The following is a 26,775-nucleotide window of genomic DNA, read 5'->3' as shown; positions in this document are numbered from 1 at the left end:
CTGTGCCTGTTTTAGTGCTGGAAAAAAAAGGGGAATAAGAAAGAAACGTCTTGAGGTTTTTACTTTATGGAGTTTAGGAGGTGTCCTCAGTTAAGCAAGTAAATAAAAATAAAAAAGGAAAAAAGTGTATTGCTTAAGAAACATTACTTGTTCAGTGGCAAATGTCTTCAATTTCAAAATGAATCCAAAACAGGCTTTGAATCTGATTGGGGAGTTGGGGTTGAACAAAACGTTATATTTAAATAACTTCTTAAATATATTTGAGAAATAATAACAACAAAATTAGTTTTTTTAAGATAAATGCAACATTGCCACAATGAACCCATGAAAAAAAAAAAAAATTTAATAAACAAATGGGTTTTTTATCCAAAATAGTTTTAGTTCTAGAAAGACAATTTTCATCTATTATTTTTTTTCTATTTCTCAAGATTATCTAGCACTGTTATCTTTAATTAATGCTAATCATTAAAAACCAAATTGTACTAAGATGATATTCCAGTATTTACCCCAATCCCAAAACAATACCATGTTAATAACTTTGACTTAACCTACATGTTTTATAGAAATAGCCTCAATTGCAAACTGGAAAGAGAAAAAAATTTTGACTGACTGAATCTAATATATCCCATTATGCACGACTGATCCTGCCATGGAACAAATCCAGGACCAGTAAAATATTCCTTGTAGGTATTTCTTACTAGGATAGCATTTTTAGATGAGAAATCGCTGGATAAATGTCTGGCTGCCGCAGGCAAGAGTCGTTGCACTAAGACTCTGAAATAATTTGCCCATATATGTTCTAGTCAACAAGGGTGGTGAAGTTATGTCTTGAAAAATTAGATCCTAAAAAAAAGTTATGCAAGGTACAAGTGGTTTTCACTATAAGGTCTATTGTTTCCAGCTTGCAATTGACACTACTTTTGAGGATTCTAAATTTCATGGACATTATCCCAAATGCATTTTCCATCACCCTTCTAGCCCGTGACAGACGGTAATTAAATATCTTTTGTTCTTGGGTGAGGCTGCCATACTTTGGATATGACCGCATTAAGTTTTTTTGAAGAGGAATATGACAAGTTTTTTTTTCATTAATCTTATATACTTAGTGACTAACGGTGAAGATGACCAGTGGATTTGCATTTATTGCAAAGAAATATACGGTCAAGGTGCAAAGCGCAGTTTTTGGGTATCGTGCAGCAATCTTGAATGTGATAAACACATGCATTACTGTTGCATACCCAAGACGCTTTTGGATAAATACCCAAAGCCATTTCTTAAATTTGTAAGGGCATCGGACACATATTTTTACCTGCCCCTTGTTTCACTATTCATAATCCTCCAAATTAAATCCACATCCCAACCAATAGCTAAAACTTTTTTCTTCTCCTTTTTTTTATTCCTCCATATTTTTACATTTTAAGATCACTGTTTATTGGCTTTGTCTGAAGGTTTTCTTTTTCACTCTTTTTTTTTATACTGAATATTTCACACTAGCAGACCCAGGGGAAAGGGGGAACCCTACTCTGTGCCTTTTAAATGTTTTTCGTTCTTTCTAAATATTAAATTTTTAATTTGGTTAGTTATTAGTACTCTGGTCACATTATCCAAGCATACAGTTGTTTAATTACATTTTAAATGAATTTTTGCCCAAGTTTTTTTTTATCAAAAAAAGAAAAAAAAAGACTGGCATTAAAATTTTCTTTGCTGGTTTTGCCTACTAGATACCTTACTTTGGCTACAATCTTACAGCTTCGTGCAACTCATTTTTTTTTTTTTTTTTTTTTTATATTTAGCAGAGTATTTACAAGTGACGATTAATACAAAATTTTAAAAATATGTTTTATTAAAAACTTGGGCAAATAAAGAATCTGGACATTTACCAACAATCCTCATATTGTTTGTAAATTTATTTTCTTTTTTTCAGTAAATTTTCCGTTTTATTTTCGTCATGAATTTTTCCATTTTCCTATCAAGAAAGTTTGGACTTATTTTTACACAAATAGATTTACAATTTACATCAACTTGAAAAATGCCAGGATTAGTTTTGTTTAATCCCTTTTCTTGTAGCGCCCACTGCAACATGTATGCGTATTTGGATTACATGTTATTTTTTGATTATAAATGGTTTATTTTTGTATGTGATCCCAAAACTTAAGTTCACAAATTACTCCCAGACAATTCAATCATTGCTGAAAATCTCCCAGGAAATATTTTTGTACACAATTCCGTCTGAAGAATTATCGTTTTATATTATTATCTTTTTGTTAAATGTAATTATTTTTATTTGAAAAAAACTAATTTCGGATTGCTTTTCAAATCATCTGATTACTTTTCAAATCTTTTCTTGCATCTTTTCTTGCAATCTTTTCTGACTAAAACATATATGTGTATTTTGATTACATGTAAATTTGTTTTATTAAAAATGGTTTTTTTTTTATGTGTGATCATGTTTATGATGAGATTTAACTGTGTAAATATTTTATGATTGATGTATTATCCCAAGAGCTTTATTGTGTAAAGTGGATTGCCTAGATTATGGGCTTAGATTAAGCTCAGTTCCTCAAATAGGCTACATGTTTTATCTTGAGTGAAGAAATTGAACCTCTAACCAAAACTATGTTTAGTATTGTTAATGTATTGTACAAAACTATGTTAATGTATTTTCTTGTATGATCAATTGATTATGAATAAATTTTATCTTATCTTATCTTATTTACACAGCATACAATAAAATACTGTCTATACGTAAAGCGAAGCCATTATTAAGCCAATGCTAAGTTATTATTAGCCTCACATATCACAGAAAAATTAGGCTAATCATAGTTGCAGCAATAGCTGCAATCAAGCTCCAAGGCAACCTACAATAACTCCAACATAAATTATCACATATTTTAGGCGGGTTGCCCCCTCCTCATTACCTTGCTCTTGACGCTAACGTACTTCAGAACTTACAAAATATACTTCTTATTCTAATTAAATGACTTTGGAGTTTCAGAAGCTGTTCTTGAGGAATTGAGACAAAAAGCTTAACTTTAGCGTAAAGAGCAAAGTATTGAGAAGGAATCAACCCCACTCATATACAAAACAATTTCTGTTTGTTTTAAGTTTTTATTTTGCACTTTACTTTCAGCTGAAAAGAAAACTTGTTCTTTTTACTAATTTAATATCATTTTTATCCAGAGGGAAATTACCCCTTCCCCTCCCCCCATGGAAAAACCTCAAGACAATTCTAACCCTGTTGGAAACTTTCCCTGGAACAAATGCACAAATTAAATTTAGTTAACAAAGTTGGCACTTGTCGGTTATATAATACACACTCGAGAATTTCGATCGCAACTGACGCAAAGATGAGACAAGAAACTGGTCAAGCAACTTCTTAATACCACATAATCAGTTTTGGCTTGGTTGGAAAATAAATTGTAGCTATATTTTATTTAAGTATTTATTTGGTAATTTGGGTAGGTATTTAACATTTGCTATGCGACCCCCCCCTGATGTGCAAATATATAGCCCAAATCTGTTTCTAAACTATTATATTTTCATCATTTTTTTTTTTATTTCCTTAGCATTCACCTAACTTCACTTCTCGAGTGTGTATTATATAAGTGACAAGTACCGCAAAGACAAATAAAAAGAATTTTGTATAGGAATTCTGGCAAATTCCCCCAGCCTATATATTGTTCTGCCATTTTCTTTATTATTGCTAATAAGTTCAATTTGACTATCAAACAGTTCGTGGTAACGAGCTGTAAGCAAGGAGCGACCCGGCGCAATGGTAACCGAAACTCTAGAAAACGGTATTTTGATACAAATAGATACATCAAAAGAATCAGATTTTAATGCTGATTTCAAATATATAAGTTTCATCAAGTTTAATTCTACCCATCAAAAGTTAGGTGCCTGAGAAAATTTGGCTGACTTTTGAAAAAAGGAGGGGAGACCCCCTAAAAGTTATAGAACCTTAATGAAAATCACACCATCATATTCAGCGTATCAGAGAACCCTACTGTAGAGGTTTTAAGCTCCCATCTACAAAAATGTGGAATTTTGCATTTTTTGCCAGAAGAAAGATCACAGGTGCGTGTTTATTTGTTTTTTTTTCCCAGGGGTGATTGTATCGACCCAGTTGTCCTAGAATATTGTGGGAGGGCTCATTGGAATGGAAATTAAAAGTTCTAGTGCTCTTTTTAAGTGACCAAAAAAATGGAGGGCAACTAGGCCCCCTCCCATGCTCTTTTTTTCCCAAAGTCACCAGATGAAAATTTTGAGATAGCCATTTTGTTCAGCATGTTTGAAAATATGATAACTATGTCCTTTAGGATGACTGGCAGATAGACTACCAAATCTACCATCTTCTCTGGTGTTGACAGACCTGTCAGGGGCTTCAGGATTTCAGGAAGAGAGTGCCCCCCCTGTATTTAAATATTGAATTACCTATGTTATAATATCTTATTTTAAGATAATTTCTTATAATCGTTATAGCCTATACTTTTCAAATAATATTTACCTATGTTTGGTCTATCTGAACAATTATTCTACTTATGGCTAAAACTGAATATACTGTATAGATCTAAATGCTATCTGGCCTGTTTATCCCTAACTCTAACCTGCCCTGTAATATATTAATGTAATTGAAATGAGCATCTTCAGCATCACAAGACAAGAGAAAAATCAATAAATGAAGATGTTAGCTAGTATGTTATGCGTTACTTCCTGTTACATAAATGTTTGTCAACATAATTACCGGAAATCCTTTATTTTTTACAGGGAAAGAATACTTTTTATTTTCCGGGGATTAAGTTTTCTGTTGATTTGGTATCTTCTTTTTTTATTGGGAGATGGATTAGAAATTCAGTAGATCTCCCAAAAAATCGGGAGAAGTGGAAACAATGTCTTTAGGGCTCTTTTGTCAGCCACCTACTCAGGGGGTGGAAGGACATAACTACCTTCTTGGTTCAACCTGGTGGGAGAAATTTGTTGTCATAATTCGAAATGTGGATGTGGTCTGCTTTGACATGAAATTGAAAAGGAAAAATTATATATAACATTTGTGATTTATAGAGCCAATATAAAGAAATAAAAGTTATATTTTTAGAATTAGCAGACAATCAGCTTTCTGTTAATATGTAAAAAAAAACCTGAAACAGTGAAAGGATATATACATCAAAATAGGATAATTGGTATTTCCAAAGAGGTTCTCGGAGGTATGTCCATAAACTAATAATTTTAAGCATTTGATCTAGAATAATATTAGTAATAATCTTATCGATGCATAGCTAAGATTCATGGCTATTCATTGATATATACAATTCTTCTCAATTCCTCTTTGGTAACAAGATGTGAGGGTTTTAGTTTTACGTAATTTTGGGTCAATATCTATAAAATCTTATTAGGCTATTGAGTTAGGACAAAGGTGAATACACTATTTGAAGGCTGTTTTTATGCTGATTGTAAATATAATTAGTATTTCTATCTGAAATGAGTTTAAGCCCCCCCTATATAGGCCAGTTTAGGGTTAGGTTAGGTATAGCCTATATAGGGGGGCTGAAATTCATTTCCGATAGAAATGCTTATTATATTCGTAATCAGCATAAAAAAGGCATTGAATGGTGTATACACTTTATTCCTAACTCAATAATATGATTTTGTAGATATTGACCTAATTTTTAAACTTTTTTTTTTGTTTGTTTGACAAACATGGATCTACTGACAGGACTAAAACTTTTATGGACCAAATTTGTATTTCTAGAATTAAAAGTTGTCCCAATTTCTTCTAAATATGCAGCCTTGGGGATATTGACCCATTTGTCTACCCTCTCACCCCAACTATTAATTTTCTAGCGTGTAGGTGTACATGTGTATAAAATTGACTAAGTACTTACTGAACTGTGAATTACAACATTGTTGTGTCTCTTTTCAGCTGTCCATGAATCAAATTTATTTTGAATTTCTCGATCAGCACCACATTGCCTATAATAAGTTTTTACTGTATTTCTAAGATTTAACAGATTTTGAATTTCAGCATTATCTGATTTAATGGCTAATTCGTATTCCCTATGTGATAAAACCATATTTCCAAACTGAATTCAGCGTCCTTCTCCTTCTTCCGAATTTGCAGCCAGCAATAAAGCGCAGTTGCCAAACGCTAAAGACTAAAAACACCATTGATACGTTGGCTCGTCCGTTTTTGCGTATTTTTGGTGGATAATTTGTGCAGAAGGGAGCAATAGCAAACAAACAAGAGGCCGAATTGGTACCAGCGGGATTTTAATCCTTAAACTGCTGGGAATAGGTGATTTGAGTATTACACTTCCCATATTCTGTCTACCTTAAAAATTGTCAAGGCAATAAATTTAGTGTTGAAGATCAACGAGGTACAATACTTTCATTTGAACGCCAGGAGACGAAAAGCTAGCAGAAGAGGCGAAAGTAACTGTGGCAAGTGCTCTAGTGGTATTTGCCGAGAGTTATTCGTCCAAGAGCAAATCATTTGCAGCAAATTGTGTCAAGTTTATTTCGATTTTTGTCAATAATTTATCCTAAAGTTTGGACTTTACACTAACACTACCTAGCGGCGCTGCATTCTAGTGTTCCTGGTTGCATTCTGTTATCCAAGTTGCGTTCTATTACCTGTTACCTGATTTGCGTTTTATTTGGTGTCACCTTGATATCAGTGCCTGAAAGTTGCAGAATGCCACCAAAAAGGCTTCGAGAAAGCCCAAAAAAAGGCAAAGACATTTGCGCTGCTTGTGATGAGAGTCTGAATGAAGAATCTAGTGCAATGAACTGTAATATTTGTAAACAATGGCTTTGCATCGATTGCCTTGAAATTAGCAAACCCGAGTATAATCTTCTGACGAAAATGACAAGATTAGGCTGCGAATGGAAGTGTCCTGTTTGTAAAGGTAACGCCCATAGTGGTGCTAGTGCAGCTGAAATACAAACCATAGTTAACAAAATGCTTGAACCACTAGAACCTGCAACAACTGCTGGACAGGACCTATATATTAAAATCAAGAATGCAGTTAAACAGTCATTTAGTAAATTTAAAAAAGAGTTCAAGAAAGACATTGATGCCAAGTTCAAGGGTGTGGAGACTCGTATTACTTCGCTTGAGCAAGCCCCCGGGGCTGGTTGTAATCCCGATGTGTTACAAAAGCTAATCAAATCTCAAGTAGAATCTATTAAAGATGTAATGAACCAGCAACTCGAGAGCCACGGGAGAAAATTGATCGCTGAAGATAGAGACAAACAAAGACGCAAATTAAATATGCTAGCATTTAGAATATTGCCGCAACCCATTGATGAGACATTCATTCATGACTTCTTATGTAACAAATACGGACTACAACGGATAGCTGTAAAAATGTTTGCCACCTCATCATTCCCAATAACTCCAGGAATGAAAAGGATTTTCGCAAGGCGAGTTCCATTATTTTTTTGGTTGATGAATTAAAAATTAAGAAAGTGATCCTGCAATAGTCATATGAGAGAAAAGGAACAAGCCAAGTTCAGTTTAGAAATGATGTTTCGAAAGCCGACCGTATAAAGAGAACAAAGCTATATGAAGTACTTCATGCGCGACAAGCTAATGGTGAAGAAAACCTAGTCATTCGAGGCAACAGAATTGTTCCAAAAAACGTGCCCACCTCCGCAGCACCAGCTGCAATGGAAATGAACTAGATGATTCTCAAAGAAATATAGATAGTAGCGTAAATAGCCCTGTGTCTTCTAATGTTGAAATTAGTACTATTGATGAATCAAGTGAATCTTTTTACAGTGCAAGATCAGTAAGCTGTATTCTTTCCGAGCAGACTGTTTTCATGAGTGGTGTTTCAAACCACAGCAGCATAGAGTCTGGGGAATGTAATGATCTGGATAATAGCCCGAATAAAAGTTGCACGCATTGGATGAACAATGGTCTGAAAGTTGTCTTCAGTAACGTAGATTGTTTAACGTCAAAGCTCCATGAGATAAAATATGCCGTTTCGACAGAAAAAGCAGACGTTTACGCTTTCTGCGAGATTAAACTTAAATGGACCAACACTCCTCTTGGAGATACCCAGATCCAGATACCCGACCATACCTTGGTCACCAACTTATCAAGAGAAGGAGGAAGAGGAATAGCCGTGTACATCCGAAGCTCTCTGAAGGTAGGAAGCATAGATATTAATTCAGATTATGAACCATATATTGAACAAGTGTGGATATCTGTCCTCCTGCCTTGTGGGCCATTTTACATTGGTTGCATGTATAGAAGCCCCTAGCCTTGAATCCTCTTTACTTGCTATGAGTGCTTCAATTGATATTAAAATGAAGCTACGAGGAAACATAATTATTGTTGGTGATTTCAATCTCCCAAATATTCAATGGGTCAACGGATTCAGTTTTTCTGAAAATAGTTTAATAAGACCATTCCTGGAGTGCCTATTTAATTATTCTTTGTACCAGGCAGTTAACTTCCCGACAAGATATAGAAATAGCCAGAACCCTTCGCTACTTGATCTACTACTAGCAAAAGACCAAGAGTCTATAATAAGCATCGAGCCCCTACCACCATTTGGAGCTAGTGACCACATTGTCATAAGTTGCAGTTTTAGACTGTATCCCCAAAGACTAGAATTTACAAAAAACGTGTACACTGATTACAGTCTAATTCGTCAGGAACTGACTCAATGTGATTGGTCTTTCATTGAGAATACAGATGTGGAAGAGTCATGGACAACTACGAAAAGAATATTACTGAAGGCTATTGAAGATCACTCTTCTACAAAATGGAAAAGGAAACCAAAAACCCTCCCGTATATTACAAAAGAAATAAAAATGGCTAGGAACAGAAAAAAGAAATACTGGAAGCTGTACACAAAGAATCAAAGCCAGGCTGACTATTACACAAAATATAAGCAGGCGCGTAACCAGCTTAGAAGTCTCTCTAGAAATATCACCGAGAAATATGAGGAATCAGTGGCAGCTGCAAAAAAAACTAACCCTAAGAAATTTTGGAGGTATGCGTCATCGGGTAAGCCTGGAAGGCATTCTGTCGCTTAACTTGTACAAGATGAATCTAAAATCTGCGACCCAAGGGAGATAGCTAGTGCATTAAATAAGCAGTTTATTTCAGTATTCACAGTTGCAGATAATGCCCCACTTCCAGACCCCCCACAGTACGAAATTCAAAAAAATATGCCGTCCATTAATATTACTAAAGTAGATGTAGAGACTCGACTAAAGAAGATTAACCCAAATAAATCAACAGGACCTGACGGAGTGCCCCCTCGGCTCTTAAAGGAGACGTATGCAGTACTATCACATCCTCTCACCCTACTATTCAAAAAGTCCCTAAATACTAAATCTATTCCACAAGACTGGAAGGAAGCTTACATTACACATGTTCATAAAGGAAGCAGCAGAGATGGAGCCAGCAACTATCGACCAGTTAGTCTCACCTCGGGAGTGGGAAAACTTCTTGAAGGCATAGTTAATTCAGCCATTATTGAACACCTAAATGTGAACAAGCTACTATCTCCTAGCCAGCATGGCTTCCACCCCAGTCGATCAGTTGATACTAACCTCATTGATGCTTACGAGCATGTCACAGAACTTATGGACACGGGATCCCCAGTTGATATGATATTATTAGACTTAGCGAAAGCGTTTGATAAAGTATGTCATAGGAGGCTAAATTCTAAACTCCACGCAATAGGCCTCCACGATGAAGTCATAAATTAGACGATGCAATTTCTTACCAACAGGAAGCAGGTGGTAAGAGTATTTGGGGATGGTGGATCAATTTTCTTCTCAGAATCAGCAGATGTAGAAAGCGGAGTACCCCAAGGCACGGTTTTGGGCCCAACTCTATTCAACATCTATATTAATGATGCATCTTCAATCATAAAGAATAAGATTTGCTTATATGCTGATGATTCCAAAATAATAGGTCTGATTTATGACCCCCAAAGTACCAAAAACATCCAAGCAGATCTCGACGCACTCTCAACGTGGGCAAAAACCTGGCGACTAGAATTTAATATCCAGAAATGCAAGGTCATACACTTTGGAGCAAACAACCCTCTCAGCCAGTATTTTATGGAATCCAATTGTGGTTCTAAACAGCCACTTACCACCAGTCACTGCGAAAAAGATCTGGGAGTCTTGGTTGATAACAAGCTCAAATTCAACTTACACACGCAGTCTGCAGTAGCCAAAGCCAGCCAAACTCTCGGTATAATAAAGAGAACGTTCTGCAGTAGATATCCAACAGTCATTACTAAGCTCTTAAAGGGCCTGATCCGACCAAAATTAAAATTTGGGATGTCCATTGCCACGCCAGTTAACAAGCTTGACCAATCGATTCTGGAATCGGTGCAGCAGAGAGCAACGAAATGCATAAGGGGTTTTCAAAATTTGCCATATTCTACCAGACTCCAGAGGCTCAAAATACCATCTCTCACATACCGACGTAAGCGAGGAGATGTATTGATGACATTCAAATTGATCTGCAACCACGATATCATCCCTGACTTATTCCAGTTAGATAGTTCGTCAAGAACAAGAGGGCACCCCCTAAAGCTCTACCGGAAACGCGCTAATACAAGGCTGCGAAACAAATTTTTCTCCAACCGTGTGGTTGGCTTATGGAATTCCCTTAGCCAGAATGCGGTCATGTCCCCTAATACTGAAGCCTTCAAGTCAGCTGTTGACAAAGATTGGTGCAGCAAGCCATGGCGTACAGTTTGGGATGCGCCCAATAAGCTGAGCCACCATCATCATTGACCAGCGTCTACAGGATTCGTCCTTATCGCTGGCAAGTGCGATTTAAGGTAAGGTAATTTAAGGTAATATCTCTCAGATCAACCACTGAACTGAAGTAAAACTACTGACTTTTTTCGTGAGATCCACTCCATGTGACTCATCTTGTGTGCATGCGACTCGTCTTGGATTTCTGTTTTGTGCAAAATTTGCTGAGCTGAACGTAGTTAATAAGACTTGAATTGGGAAATAAATATTATTTATATTGACAATAAAATTGCAACTTCCCAAAAATAGATTGAGAGACCAGAGGCAGTTTTAGGGAAGGGGCAATTGCCCTGGCGAGGCAGTTTTAGAGAGGGGGCAATTGCCCCTGGCGCAAAAATTTTAGGGGCGCAAAATTTCAAAAAAATAATGTAACGGTTATAATCATTTTATAATTTTGAATTTTTTTTTTTGTTAAAATAAACTAGAAGTTGGCAGTATGTATAAGCAAATTGAATCCGAAATTTTCATTTGGTATTGGTCTGTTAAACGAAACACACTTAAGAAGTGAAGTTTGATTAATCCTAATGAAATATACCAAACGTGATGATAATATAATGATGGGTACTTGTCTAGAATACGGTACACACGCGAGAAAGACCGCAATCAGAAAGACCGAGATGCTACATGAAAAACAGGTTTTCTATGCCTTGTGAGGTGTTGCTTACTCCGTGACAACGATTTAATCTTTAGTTTTTAGGGGTTTAGGGGGGACTAAAAGGTGCCTAGGTTGGGTTAGGTTAGGTTGCATATTTAGCATATGCTATGCTTTAATCCCCCCCCCCTTAAGTGCAAATATATAGCCCAAATTTGTTCATAAACTATTATACTACTTCTACTACTAACAACTCACCGCAGCACCAAGCCGCCTGAGGCCAACACAGCTACGCACGCTCCTTCTCCACCCCAATATATTCAAAGCAACCCCTTTTTACACCCACCCACGAAATTCCCATTTCCTTTAAATCTTTCTTTATGACGTCCTCCCACCCAAGACGAGGACGACCTGCTTTCCGTTTAGCCCTAGACGGTTGGCCGAAAAGAATTTTGTTTTATTTGATTAGCATTAACGAAACTTGACTTCTCGCGTGCTTACCGGATTCTAGACAAGTACCTAATGCTGTAGAAACAAAATTATGGAAACTACGACAAAGAATTATGGAAAGCAGGGGGTACAGAATGCATTATATTAAATACCTAACCTAATTTAACATAACCTAACCCCTAACCACCTCTATATATTAAATATTTAATTCAATTATACATACATTGTAGTTTTCTCACTCAAAATGAGCCAATCATAACCGATCCCAGCTAGGAAACCAGTTTCTGTCAGATCTTACACAGCGTAATTCTTGAGTGTTTCGTTTAACAGAAAAGTACCTTTCATTTTTCAATAGCTGCGTCACTCTTCCTTGAAAATAAAACTAAGTAGACCGACTTTAATTAATTTTGATGTTTTTTTTTCATATTTTGCATTCAAATTGTGTTAATAAATGAAAATTTGGTTAATAAATAGAAATTCTATTATAATTTGGACTGAAAATTTTTGGGAGGTAGGGGGGGGGGGCTATTCAAGGTTTTGGCCCGGGCACAAGAGAGGTCAGAACTGCCACCACGAGAGAGGAAAAAAAGAGTGTCTTGAGCTTAATTAGACTGCGTAATTCAGATGCACCAAATATTTTTTTTCCTTGGGGGCAACTGACAAACCAGGAAGAAGGGGGCAGTTTTACTGTCATCTGTCACAACTTCGCTTAACCCTCGCAACCCACTAATTTATTCTTTTTTTATTTTCTTTCCAAATATACTAATCAATTCACTCAAATGCCCCCTCCACCTGATTGTCCCATATATAGCCATAATAATGTATTTCTCTCATATATTATAGCTTGTATATTAAACCGGATATTTTCTTTGTCTGGAATTTATCTCATGGGTTATTGAGTGCGTAATTTACCAAAATATTTGAGAAGATTTTAAAAAGTGTGTATTAATGGAAGAAAACATTATAATCTGATTAATAAAAACGTCCTGCATTCAATGAAGTCGGAATTTCTTTGTTTTAGTGTTTCTTTTAGTTTTTATTTATTCCTTAGGCTATATATGGGACTATCAGGAGGGAGGGGTTAACCGTCTTTTATGCATAATGGCGCAAGGAAAAACCCTGGGAGACATGTTGCTCTTTACTAAGTCAGCGCTATTGGAATGAACCATTTATTCCTTATGTTATGGTTCCATGTTTTAAAAAATATTACATTTTATGAAGTTGTCCGTTTAATATTGATGCCAAGGATCTTTTCCTACTTAAAAGTCGAAAACATTGCTTATGCGCCCTGATTAAACACTCGATTAAACCGGCAGAAAAAGATTTTTTTTCTGTCAGAGAAGTGTAAATTTTCTTTAGGAATTCTGCTTCATTTGCCTATTTACTTGTTCTGTTGTCTTTTAGAGGTGTGGGGGGGGGAATGCCTGATCGACTCTCTGGAGGCACTTATGACCTAGGCAATGTCACTTTCAAAGATATTTATATAACTAAAGCCTTCAAGTTAAAAAAATTTCGGTGGCCAAATACATTTTCATAAATTATTTTTTTTTTGTTTATCTGGCAAACATAAACTTACCGACAGAAAAAAATTATGTGACAATTAGTATTTTTGGAATTAAAGGTCGTCTGAATTTCTTCTAGGTTTGCAGCCTTTGGCGGGAAGGGAAAGGTTCATTTTTCCATTGGCTCACCCCAACTATTAATGTTCTTGTGTGTAAGGGCACATTTGTGTATAAGATTGATTAAGTACTTACTGGATTGTGAAAAATAAAATTGTTGTAAATTCGAAAGTTTCTTAAGCTTTCTGTCAGTCCAACATTGCGGATAAAAAGACATGCTTAAATTTTAAGCCTGAAACTATTGTTGAATTCTGTGAAGGCCTGTCTGAACCTTGGAAAAAAAAACAACTATAATTCCAAATTTGGTTTAGAATCTGCTTCCTCGGAAAGAAAGTCTTGGTTACCTAATTCCGAGCATTTTAGCTGCATTCTAAGCCAAACTTGGATTTTTGTTCTATGTTAGAACCCGTTTCCATAAAATCTTTAAAGCCTTATAATAGGGAAGGAGTGGCGGTTTGACGTTCAACACTTTCCAAATCTATATGGGGGTTGCAGATCCATTCCCTTAAAGTTTTATTCATGTATCATTTTTCATGTATTCATTTTTTATTAATATTTTATTATTTTAAAAATTATTATAAAATATATAATAATTACATTTTATTATATTTCTTTATTATTAATATTTTACTTTAATATTTTATTATAATAAAATATGTTAGTGTTTTATTATTACTATTCATGTATTATTTTATTATTTATTCATAAAATTCTTCCAATTTCTGAAAAATTTAGTGCCCTGGAGGTGGATGAAGTGGGCACATCGTGAACCAAATTTGGGCTATTTCAGTCTTTCCTGAAAGGTACACTCACTTTCCAAACAGCGAAAAACCGTTTTAATAGAGTTTTATCATAAAAAGCTACAATCGTAATTACAGCAAGAAAATTGAATCGTTTCCCCAAAACCTCTAATGTTTTACATAATTTCACCTTTTAATAGCTTCGCAACTCTCTTTTTTTACCCCCCCCTCCCCCGATAAAAGTTCTCTAAATTGATCCTTATATTTCACCATCCTAAATCCAGACATATCATGGTTTTCGCGGTAGCTACAACCTAGTAAAGAGCGAGCCACAGCACATAGTAACCAAAATTTGAAAAACAAGTTTTGAAAAAAAAAACTGCCTAGTGGAAAATGATTGCCATCTGACACAGGAATGGTAATTATTATTTCGATTCGTCATAATAGTAAAAGTTTATTGAGAAAAGAAATTTATGGTAATTTCGAAAAAAAGCCTCAACCTCCTTGAAAAGGGTGTCAGATCAAAATGAAAAATATAACATTAGAATCAGTAAGGTCGAAAACCTTATACAGGAAAATTACAGTCCCCCTCCTTGAACAACAAGGAAAATCACTTTTTGCATCGGTAGCACTGATGCACTTTGGATTGCACATCGGTAGCACTTTTTGTGCCTGTCTCCCATTTTTTTTCAACAGGCCTAGCGGGCTACCAGAACATCATAGAGAGATGCTTAATGGGTCATTCGAAAGCTATTTCTCATATATACGTCCTTGTTATAAATTACCCCATCTGCAAGTACCATATGACACTAAAATAACACTTTTTGTGCCATTTCTCAAGGGCTGGCACTAGCAGGCTGCCGCAATATCATAGACAGATCTTTTATAGCTCATATAAAAAATATTGCTCATATCTACGTCCTTTATATAAATTCCACCCTCAGAAAGTTCTAAATGCCACTAAAAACGGCACTTTTGGTGCCGTATCTCAAGTAGAAAAGCTGGAGCTATTGGGCTAGCAGAACTTATAAAAGTGATGTTTAATGGCTCATTTGAAAGCTATTGCTCATATATACATGTTTTTTTTTGTTTTTTTTTTATCAATTTTACCATTCGTAAGTGCAATATAGCACTGAAAACAACACTTTTGGTGCCACTTCTTAAGTGGAAAAGCTCTGAAGTACAAAACAGGTACTATTGTAATAGTTATGTTCTAGAACCCTTAACTGGAGGTTTACAAGAATCCCTCCTGTACACTCCCCCTTCTAACCCCCTTAGTAAGTTTCATAAATAGTCTACTCATAAGTAAGCTACTGAAACATTAGCAGACTACCACACTATCGTAGATGCATGCTTAGTGGATTAATTAAAAGCTGTTGCTTTTATTTACTAGGTTTTTAAAAATTTTATCATCTATTAGATCTCACATATTTCAATGTTAACTAGTTTCTGGGGAGAATTTTCAATGAACTCGTTGTCATGGTTGGAGCATTAGCTGCAACCTAGTAAAGAGCAAACCACAGCCCATAGTAACTAAAAGTTAAAAAATGTCAAAACTTTATTTTCTTCTTTCTTCCAGGCCTAGCAGGTTACTAGAACATCAGAGAGAGAGATGCTTAAGAGCTCATTCAAAAACTATGTCTCGTATGTACGTGGTTTATATAAATTACGCCCTTTGCAAGTGCCATATGGCACGAAATAAGGCATTTTTTATGCTGTTTCTCGAGGGGTGGGGCTAGCGGGATACCAGAATATCTTAGATAGATTTTTGATAGCTCATAAAAAAAAATATTGCTCATATCTACGTTCTTCCTATAAATTCCACCATTCGCAAATTTCAACTGGCACTTAAAACGGCACTTTTGGTGCCATTTCTCAAGTGAAAAAGCTGGGGCTAGTGGGCTACCAGTACTTTTTAGAGTGTCGTTTAAGGGCTCATTTGAAAACTTCTTGTCATATCTACCTGCTTTTCTTCAATTCTACCACTCTTAAGTGAGATATAGCACTGAAAACAACACTTCCGATGCCACTTCTTAAGTGGAAAATCTTGAAAGAATAAAACGGTTGGAGTGTAATAATTATGGTCCAAACCCTTAACTGAAGGTTTGCAAGAACACCTACCTCAAATCCCTCCTCCAGGCCACCTTAATAAGCTACGTAATTAAAGTCCTACAAACACCAATGTATTAAAATACATTACTAGAGGCGTGGTTTTGTTGGTACAGCGCTGGACTTCAAATTAGACTATCATGCTGTCGATTTCAGCGTAGATTTTTTTTTTGTTAATCGCAGTTTTTCCCTTCTTATTATTACTATTCAGATAATTTTTGCAAATGTGATGTACTCATTTTTTAAAGCATATCCTGGGAAGGCTCATTTTAAAGCTATTACTCATATCTACGCGCTTTTTATCAATTTTACCATTCAAAAGTGCCACAGCACTAAAAACGGTGCTTTTTGTACCACTTCTTAAGTGGAAGAGTTTGGAAGCATAAAACGGTACCGTTGCAATAATTACGGTCCAGTCTTTAACTGGAGGTTTATAAAACCCCTCATATATACTCCCCCTCCATACCCCTCTTAGTAAGTTTCATAAATCGCCCACTTATCTTAAAAGTAAAAGATTATTGCAAAAAAAACAACAACTAAAATTAAAACTTTTCAACTGAAAATCTACCAAACATTAAGCTTGAACGATCAACAGTTTTGAATTGAACCTTCAAACTTCACTCTGCGATGAAGCCTGTGTGCTATTTCTAATGGTCTCAATTGAAGGGAAGGAACATCCTTGCCCCCTTAGTTTTTTTCTTTTGCATAGGTTTTTTAAAAACACCTTTTTTGTCATTTCATTGGAAAAGGCACTTTTTTGATTAAAAAATGGGGGAAACAACCGAAAGTGCACTTTGTGGGAATATGGTTGTCAAATTTTTAAAAAGCGATTTGGTATAAATATAAGCTTTTAAATGAACCATTAAGCAGCTCTCTTTTGTTACAGTAGTCTTCTAGTTTCTGCAAGTCAGTAGGTGATATATATAGCCCTGTCTTCATTATGGCTCTTTCAGGGGAAGTCGGCCGAGTACAACAGTTTTTGCTCATCAAAAAACAAACGTTCCTGAAAAACATGTATTGTTTTGTGAAGTATGGATAAAGAACTTTATGTTATAGACTGAAAGTTTTTCGTAGCTGTCACGGTTGTCTGGAGTATTTTCTAGAGGTATGTTATCTCCCCTAGATCGGAGATAACAAGAAACTATATTGAAAGCAAATTTTCAACTGAAAGTAAGAAGTGGCATTAAAACTAAAAACGAACATACATTATTTCGTACAAATAAAAAAGGTCATGGCGGCATTGTTTCTACATTAAATTTTAATTAAAAGCGAACAAAGATTAATTTAAAAAACAAAGTTTTTCCGAGGGAATTAAGGAGCGGAGTTAAACTTAAAAGGGACAAAAATTATTGCTTCACAGCATATCTAGTATATATCAATAAAACTAGTAAAAATAAACCAACCAAGTATGTTTCCCTGCGCTTTTAGGATTATAAAAACTAGCACTTTACTGAAAACACAAAATAATATAGGATTTTTGGTACAGCAAAAGCAAACCAATTAAGGGCATTTTTTACATAATAACAATAGTATCAATCCCTTTTAGGATCAATCCCTTTTAAGATAAAGTAACAATCCAATTTAGGATCGTTCCTTTTTTTACGTTTAATATGGGATTACTTTGTCACAATGACTCTTGTGAGTCACTGTGATTCACCTCGCTCTTTACGCTAAAGTTTGACTTTCTCACAACTCTTATTTTTTTAAACAATAAAAAACTTTAGCGTAAAGAGCGAAGCGTTGAGGAGGGGACAGCCCCTTTCATATACGGAATAATTTCTGTTCGTTTTAAGTTTTAACGTCGTTCCTTACTTTCAGTTAAAAATAAACTTGTTTTTTTATTTAATTTTTGAACGTTTTTGAATTAATGCAGGTTTTGATATTGGCTCAGCGTACATGAATAATTAAAACAAAATTTGCATATTAATCTTACTTTTATTTGGTTAAATAGCTTTCTCGAAACTTGTTTAATTTTATTTACGAACGTTTTTATTAGTAATAAGTATACGTAGCTTACGAATTAACTTACGTAACGAACTTCTATGTTCATAGATTTTTAATACGTATATTAGGGGGGTTCGCCCCCTAGTCAATACCTTTCTCTTAAGGCTAAAGTTCCAATTTTGTTCCAGTTCTTTAAAAATGACCACTTAATCACAAAGGCCTTTAGTTAGAATAAACTTATGAAAGTACTAAAAAATCTTTGGCTTGAAGAGCGAGGTATTGACTAGGGGGCGAACCCAATCATATACGTTATATTTCCTGTTCGTTTTAAGTTTTCATGTTCCTCCTTACTTTCATTTGAAAACTTTTTTTATTTATTTAATTTCTGATCTTTTTCTTTAATAATGGTGGGAAATCCGGCGCCCCCTTCATAGCAATTTCCCTTCCCCCATGAAAACTTCCTTCATGGAAAAATCCTCTCGTATAACCCCCCCCACCTACCAGAAAAATCCCCCCTGAAAACGTCTGTATACTTCCCAATAACCAATTATATATGTTAACATTGGGTAAAGTTCATAAATTTCAGCCCTCCCCCCGGGGACTTCGGGGGATTAAGTCATCCTAAAAGACATAGTTATAATATTTTCGACCATGCTGAACAAAATGGCTATCTCAAAATTTTGATCAGCTGACTTTGGGAAAAAAATGAATGTGGGAGGGGGCCTAGTTGCCCTTCATTTTTCTGGGTCACTTAAAAAGGACACTAGAACTTTTAATTTCCGTTCGAATGAGCCCACCCACGATATTCTAGGACCACTGGGTCAATATGATCACCCATGGGAAAAAAAACAAACAAAAAAACAAATAAACACGTATCCGTGATCTTTCTTCTGGCCAAAAATAAAAAATTCCACATTTTTGTAGATAGGTGATTGATACCCCTACAGTAGGGTTCTCTTATACGCTGAATATGATGGTGTGATTTTCATTAAGGATCTATAAATTTTAGGGGGTCTTTGCCTCTTTTTTCGAAAATCAGCCAAATTTTCTCAGGCACATAACTTTTGATGGGTAAAACTAATCTCGAAGAAACTTATATATTTAAAATCAGTATTAAAATCGGATTCTTTTAATGTATCTATTGGCATGAAAATTCTGTTTTTTAGAGTTTTGGTTACCATTGAGCCGGTTCGCTCCTTGCTTACAGTTCGTTACCACGAACTGTTTGATATAAGTAATACAAAATAATGACCAGTTTTATTTCCGGAGCTGATCTGAAAGAAGTTAATTACTTCTATATTGACACGTGATTTAGTAGAAATATGGTTTTCTATTTTACCAAAACCATATATTAAATATGGTTTTGGGCTTGAATATTAAATGCTGCATCTGTTTTTTTTGTTGTTGGTTTTGTTGTGATTATTCGGGCATTATAAATATTGTGCGAGACCAGCTTAGGTCGTTATCAAATGAAAATTCAAGTATATTTAGCGCTGCATCTAAGCTAAGGCAATTTCACTTGTCTACGATATCTTCAAATGGAAAGTTGCCGGAGATCCAGTGCTAAAGATACACTCTTGTCTATTCAAACAATATTATGGGCACATAATGTAGAGCTGATTAATCCTTTTTCAGTGTAATTGGAAGAAAATTTACGAAAAATATAGAATATGTTAAAAAAAGAAAACAAAAGATTGAATCCGTCACGTATATTGGAATTTATTGCTAGGGGGGGGGGGGATTCGTCAAAACAGCAAACTTCATAAGTAACAGATCTTTTTAAAATTGAGACTTCAGGGGCCATGCCCAGAAGGGAGGGGAGGATTAAATTTGTAAAAAGTGAAAAAATAGGTGAATTGTTTAATCAAAATTTTTTTTTTAATCACATGGCCTTGAAAGGGACTCGCCCAGGCCCTCTCCCCACACCCGTACTATATACGTGCATGATTTTAATATATAAATTACTTTAGTGATTTGATGCGAAGAAACTAATATACTAACCAATTATGTGTGGTTCCATGTGTGTTTGTCTATGATTGCAGATGTTTTCTAATTATTTGGATGCATTTCTCGTGGTTTTTTTTACAGCTGTAGGACTTGTCATTTGATTGGTTACTGTCGTAAACTATATCAAGTTTAATTTTGGTATTAAATCAAAGTAGATATTGTATAATCGTAATGACAATGCAAAGGGGTAAGTATGGAGTACACCATAGTTGTAAAAATATATAGCTATGGAAGCTTTTTCCTTCTCAATCAAAAGATTTTTGGACACAATGAAGCCGTTATTATTGTATTTTAAATGAGAACGTATTCCTGACTACGCCTTCGCACGCTGGCACTAATGAATTTTTTTGTGAATGGCTGTCACATTTGCGTCAATCCAACTATTTTCGCTCCAACCACCTCCCTCTTTGGCGCTAATAGTGCCGTGTGCCAATTTCAAAACTTGAACATCAGCTAGTAAACTACTTGATAATTCGCTAAATAAAAGTATTTCTCAAAAAAACTAAATGGATTGCCTCAAAATTTACCCATGCTTGTTTAAAAAGTTTGACTTGGCATCCATTTCTTATATGTTTTAATTGAATTTTGGTAAAAGGATAAGTTTTGACCAAAAGTGTATCCTTTCAATGTAGCTTATATTGACAGTTAAATTGACAGTCAAAAATATAATTTTTTTTAGAAATATTTCTTCCCTCTGATTTTCTTCTTTTTCATTGCTGAAGTGTGGGCAAACTAAAACCATAATGTCCCAAATATATGTCGTCCATCAGAGCGCAAATAAAAAATCAAGTCTTTTTGAGGGATTGTGAGAGGGGTAGCCCTGTTCTTATGAATAATCCTTAATTGTAATTTTATTATTTTGTTTTGTTGTTTTTACTACTGCTACTACTAACAACAAAGTCACCGCAGCACCTAACTTAGTTTCTGCCTTTAGGTTTGAATACGGCGCTCTACTTCTCTTTGGAAATATTTTTTTTTCGCAAAACGGTAAAAAAAAGAGCGATGCCGAAACTGTCAAAAAAAAAGGAATCCAAATTTTAACCAAGAAAGTCAGTCAATGATGTATATTTTTTCATTTTTTTTCCGACTCTTAACAGTTGTTTCGTTGTCATTCCCGTTCAGAAAATACGATCATGTTTCCTTCTAACTTCCTCTGCCTCATGGCACTGAAGAAAAGGTAGTTGTCGTACCGAAAGATTTGTTTTCCTCATCCAGAATTTTGTCAACCTTCTCCATTCCCGATCTTCATTTCTTTTATTTTCTTTTGTTATGGCAGACCAATGTCATTTACGAAATTATTTTCACGCACACCATGATTTTCTTTTTTTATCTGTGCCCAAATATTTACTATAACCAAGGTCGTTCATAGTGTTGGTACATTCTGGACAAAATTTACATTGTTGGGTCAGTTGCGGGGTTTGCCAATTGCATTGAGGTCAGGGTTGGGTCAGTTTTTTTTTTGGGGGGGGGGGGGAGGGTTGCCCCTTCCTCAATACCCACGCTCTTTAAGCTAAAGTTTTCTTTAGAACTTATAAAAAAGGTTATTATTCTTATTAAACGGCCTTTGTGTCTCAGGAGTTGTTCTTAAGGTATTGGGACAAAAAGTCAAACTTTAGCGTTAAGAGCGAGGTAATAAGAAGGGGGTAACCCCCCTCACTGGGGGAATAATTTCTGTTCGTTTTGAGTTTTAATTTTGCTCCGTATTTTTAGTTGAAAAAATTTGTTTGTTTTTTTTTCATTTAGTTTCTGATTGTTTTTCAAATAATGCTGGTAAATCTGGCTCACCCTTCAGGAAAAATTCCCCCCTCTCGGAAAACTCCTCCATGGAAAGTTCCTCCCACGTAAAATACAACCTGCGTAGAAATACCTCCGGGCAATTCCCTCCAGACAATTCCATCCTTGCTGAAAATCCTCCCCCTCGCCATAAAATTTCTTAAGGACGATTCTGTCTGAAGAATTCTCATTGGCGTGCTTCCATTTAAAATGACTTTAATTTGTAATCGTTTTCCCAATCACTCTGAAAATCCCCCTTTCCATGGAAATTTTTCCCCAGAGATCCAACACCGCTGAAAATAGCCACCAGATAATTCCTCCGGATCATCTCCACATGCAAAATTGAGTTCTCAAGCAGAAAGTAAGACAAATAAAAGAATTCCTTTCAACAGTTCTGTCAATCCCCCCAGTGTAAATTTCCCCTAGAAGGTTCACCTCTGGAAAATTCTACCTCCCTACGGAAAATTCTCCCTATGAAAACTCATTCCATGCACGACGCCCCCCTCTAAAATATTTATATAATTTCCAATTACAAATACTATCCGTAAACAATGGACAAATTTTATAACTTACAGGCCTCTCCCCAAGGGCCTTTGGGGGACATTTTCCCCCTAAAGCAAGGTCGTATACAGGGGGGGGGGTTACCCGGTTAGAACCCCCCCCCCGAAATTTTTGACAGAGTCGAAAATAAGTCGAAAATTTGTAAAACCTAGGTAAAAATCAGTATAATTAGTCGAAAACTTGAGTCAAAAATTAGTAACCCCCCCCCCCCCGAAAAAAAAATCCAGGATCCGCCCTTGCCCTAAAGACTTGGTTATTGGATGTTTCAGCTATGCTGAACAAAATAACTTGTATCAAAATTTTTAATGGACAACTTTGGGGAAAAAAGGGCGTGGGGGGGGGCTACTTGCCCTCCAATCTTTTTGGTCACTCCAAAAGGGCACTATAACTTTAAATTTTCGTTCGAATACACATTCTCCTGATCTTCTAGGGCTACTATTTCGATAAAATCACCCCTGGGGAAAAAACAACAAAAAAAACAAATTAACATGCATTCGCGATCTTTCTTCTGGCAAAAAAATAAATGCGAAATTCTACATTTTTCTACATAGGAACTTGAAGCTCCTGCAGCGCAATAGGGTTCTCTGATACGCTGAATCTGAATGTGTGATTTTCATTAATATTCCTTGACTTTTTAGAGGGTGTTTACATAACAAATTGATTCTTTTCATGTTTCTACGGATATCAAAATTCTGTTTTTTAGATTTTCGGTTACTATTGAGCCAAGTTGCTCCTTACTTAAAGTTCATTGCCACGAACTGCTTTAAACGTGTCCTATCCACCCCAGCCTTTCTTTCAGTATAGCACTAGAAAGTGCGAGAGAAACAACTTTTGTACAGCTTGGTGTATGATATTCCTTCTAAAAAACTTTTCCTGTAAAATAAGTTTTTCAAAGAAAAGTAAAGAGCTACATTAAACCAAAGACGAGCAGAAATAAAGTCAAATAATTTAAAAATAACTCGTATATTCAATAGTTCCAAACGCCCATAAACTACAATCAATAAATAAATGAAACCGAAACTGAACAGAAATTTCAATAAATAACCTAGTCAAACCTGAAAGAAACAGAAACTGCCTCAAGGAAGAGTAGGGCTAACGTCCCCCATACCTTCTTAATATCAGAACTCAATTTGCACTTTACTGAAATTTTTTTTATTTTTCACACGATTTTACTGTGATAAGGCCTTAAGCATGACAGCTGACTGTGAACAGCTGGAGGTTTTTTTTATTGTTTTAAAAAATAGAGTCTGGAGAAAGAGCCAAACTTTCGCGTAAAGAGCGAGACGTTGAGGAGGGGACAGCCCCTTTCATATACAGAATAATTTCTGTTCGTTTTACGTTTTTATGTCGCTCCTTACTTTTAATTAAAAAAAACTTGTTTTTTTATTTAATTTCTGAACATTTTTGAATGATTGCAGGTTTTGAATTTGGTTTATCGTAAATGATTAATTAAAACGAAATTTGCATATTAATTTTACTTTTTTTGTTAAATGGCTTTCTCGGAAATTGTTTAATTTTATTTACGAACGTTTTTATTAGTAATAAATATACGTAACTTACGAATTAACTAACGTAACGAACTTCTATATTCATCTATTTTTAATAGGTATATTAGGGGGTTCGCCCCCTAGTCAATACCTCGCTCTTTACGCTAAAGTTCGAATTTTGTTCCAATTCTTTAAAACTTACCCCTGAATCACAAAGGCCGTTAATTAGAATAAATAGCTCTTATGAAATTAATAAAAAAAGTTGAGCGTAAAGAGCGAAGTCTTTATTAGGGGCTGCACCCAATTAAATGCAAAACGATTTCTGTTCGTTTTGAGTTATGAAGTTGCTCCCTACTCTCAGTTGAAAAACTTTTTTTTTATTTGATTTCTGATCGTTTTTTTTAAAATGCTGGAAAATCCAGCGCCCCCTTCATAGCAATGTCCCTTCCCCCATGAAAACTCCCTACACGGAAACATCCTCCCACGTAACCCCTGACCCCTCCCCCCAAATACCAGAAAAAAATCCTCCCTGAAAACGTCTGTATACTTCCCAATAACCAATACTATATGTAAATATTGGGCAAAGTTCATAACTTGCAGCCCTTCCCCCGGGGACTGTGGGGGATTAAGTCATCCTCAAAGACATAGTTATTATATTTTTCGATCATGCTTAACAAAATGGCTATTTCAAAATTTTTACTGGGTGACTTTAAAGAAAATGAGCATGGGAGGGGGCCTAGTTGCCCTCCATTTTTTGGGGGCACTTAAATAGGCCACTAGAACTTTTAATTTCCGTTTGAATGAGCTCTCCTGCGATATCCTAGGACCACCGGGTCGATGTAATCACCCCTGAAAAAAAAAAATCAAAAACAAATAAACACGCATCCGTGATCTTTCTTCTTGCAAAAAATGCAAAATTCCACGTTTTTGCAGATAGGAGCTTGAAACCTCTACAATAGGGTTCTCTGATACACTGAATCTGATGTTGTGATTTTAATTAAGGTTCTATAACTTATAGGGGGTCTTTCCCCCTTTTTTCGAAAATAAGGCAAATTTTCTCAGGTGTGTAACTTTTGATGGGTAGGACTAAATTGAATCAAACTTATATATTTGAAATCAGCATAAAAATCTGATTCTTTTCACGTATCTATTGGTATAAAATTCCGTTATTTAGAGTTTTGGTTACTATTGAGCCGTGTCGCTCCTTACTTACAGTTCGTTACCATGATCTGTTAGATCTGATCTACTTGAGAAGGATAGTTGTTCCTTCTATCTATGTGCTTCAGCTGTTCAAGTACGTATAATATTCTTTTTTTCTAGTGACTATATGTTTTTATATGTTGTTTTTATGTCTGTAGTTTTTTTATTGTTTACTTTATATGTCGTTTTTTCTAGTGAATGCTCTATGCAGCTAATCGTCCAGAAATGCTTCAAGTTAGTCCAAACAGTTCTTAATTTTCTCTCCCATCATTTGATCACACTTATGACCAGGGCAGAAGACGTAACGGAATTGGAAGAAAATATGAAATTGACGTGACTAGTATTGCAGCTATTGTTTCAGTTCAAATTTGGAACTTCAAGGAAGAAATATGGAAATGGAATCTTTTATTTGACCTTTCTGGAGTAGGTTCACCTATATGTCCGTATACGAATAAAATTTGCCAGTCGCTTAAATTTACTTCCCATCGTATGCGATTTTAGTTGCTTTGTCAACTAACTACCCACACTCGAAGCAAAAAATAAATAAATACATCGGGCAACTTTTTGTAATTATTTATTTACGGCAGTAGCATCCTTGGATAAACAAATATTTAGAGGGATTACTTAATTTAAAAACTTAAAAGAAAAAAGTGATAAAGGGAAAACATTTTTTTTTTAATATTTGGGGTCCAACTTCTTTGGTTTAAAGAAAGCATTTTCTACTATATTTTACTTTTTCAATATCCGTTCAATACCAAAAGACAGTTGTGCATTGGACAGTTATAGAAATTTCTCTTTTTCATGCTATCTTAAAATTACTTTAATAGCTTTCAAACAGTTCGTGGTAACGAACTGTAAGTAAGGAGTGACCCGGCTCAATGGTAACCGAAACTCTAGAAAACGGGTTTTTGATACCAATAGATATATCAAAAGAATCAGATTTCAATGCTGATTTCAAATATATAACTTTCATCAAGTTTAGTGCTACCCATCAAAAGTTACGCGCCTGAGAATATTTGGCGGATTTTCAAAAAAAGGGGGAAATACCCCCTAAAAAATATAGAACCTTAATGAAAATCACACCATCATATTCAGCATATTGGAGAACTCTATTATAGAGGTTCCAAACTGTTATCTACAAAACTGTGGATTTTTGCATTTTTTGTCAGAAGAAAGATCACAGATACGGGTTTATTTGTTTGTTTGCTTGTTTGTTTTTTTTCCCAGGGGTGATCGTATTGACCCAGTGGTCCTAGAATATTGTAGGAGGGCTCATTGGAATCGAAATTAAAATCTCCAGTTTTGTTTCTATGTGACCAAAAAAATTGATGGCCACTAAGCACCCTCCCATGCTATTTTTTTCCCAAAGTCACCTGATCAAAACTTTGAGATTATCATTCTGTTCAACATTGTTTAAAATAATATAAATATGTCTTTTACGATGACTTAATCCCCCAAGTTCCCAGCGGGAGGGATAAAAGTTATTAACTTTACCA

The 26,775-nt window shown here is 35.3% G+C and overlaps 2 protein-coding genes across 2 annotated transcripts in view; one reads left to right on the top strand and one right to left on the bottom strand.

Moving 5' to 3' along the window:
- LOC148945171 (uncharacterized) overlaps positions 1–6,074 on the bottom strand; it is an 80,372-nt gene extending 74,298 nt beyond the window's left edge. Inside the window, exon 1 of the mRNA XM_089098565.1 lies at positions 5,883–6,074. Within this exon, the coding sequence (XP_088954691.1) occupies positions 5,883–6,071 (189 nt within the window). The 5' untranslated portion in view covers positions 6,072–6,074. The remainder of the gene's footprint in view (positions 1–5,882) is intronic.
- The window catches only part of LOC148945166 (pseudouridylate synthase 1 homolog), a 380,996-nt gene that overhangs the window by 131,063 nt on the left and 223,158 nt on the right, over positions 1–26,775 (top strand). The window lies entirely within an intron of this gene.

Source organism: Artemia sp. Qi Xiang Cuo, chromosome 13, assembly GCF_049724085.1.
Source record: "Artemia sp. Qi Xiang Cuo chromosome 13, ASM4972408v1, whole genome shotgun sequence".
NCBI classification, from domain to species: domain Eukaryota; kingdom Metazoa; phylum Arthropoda; class Branchiopoda; order Anostraca; family Artemiidae; genus Artemia; species Artemia sp. Qi Xiang Cuo.
This window is presented reverse-complemented; position numbering and strand designations above follow the sequence as displayed.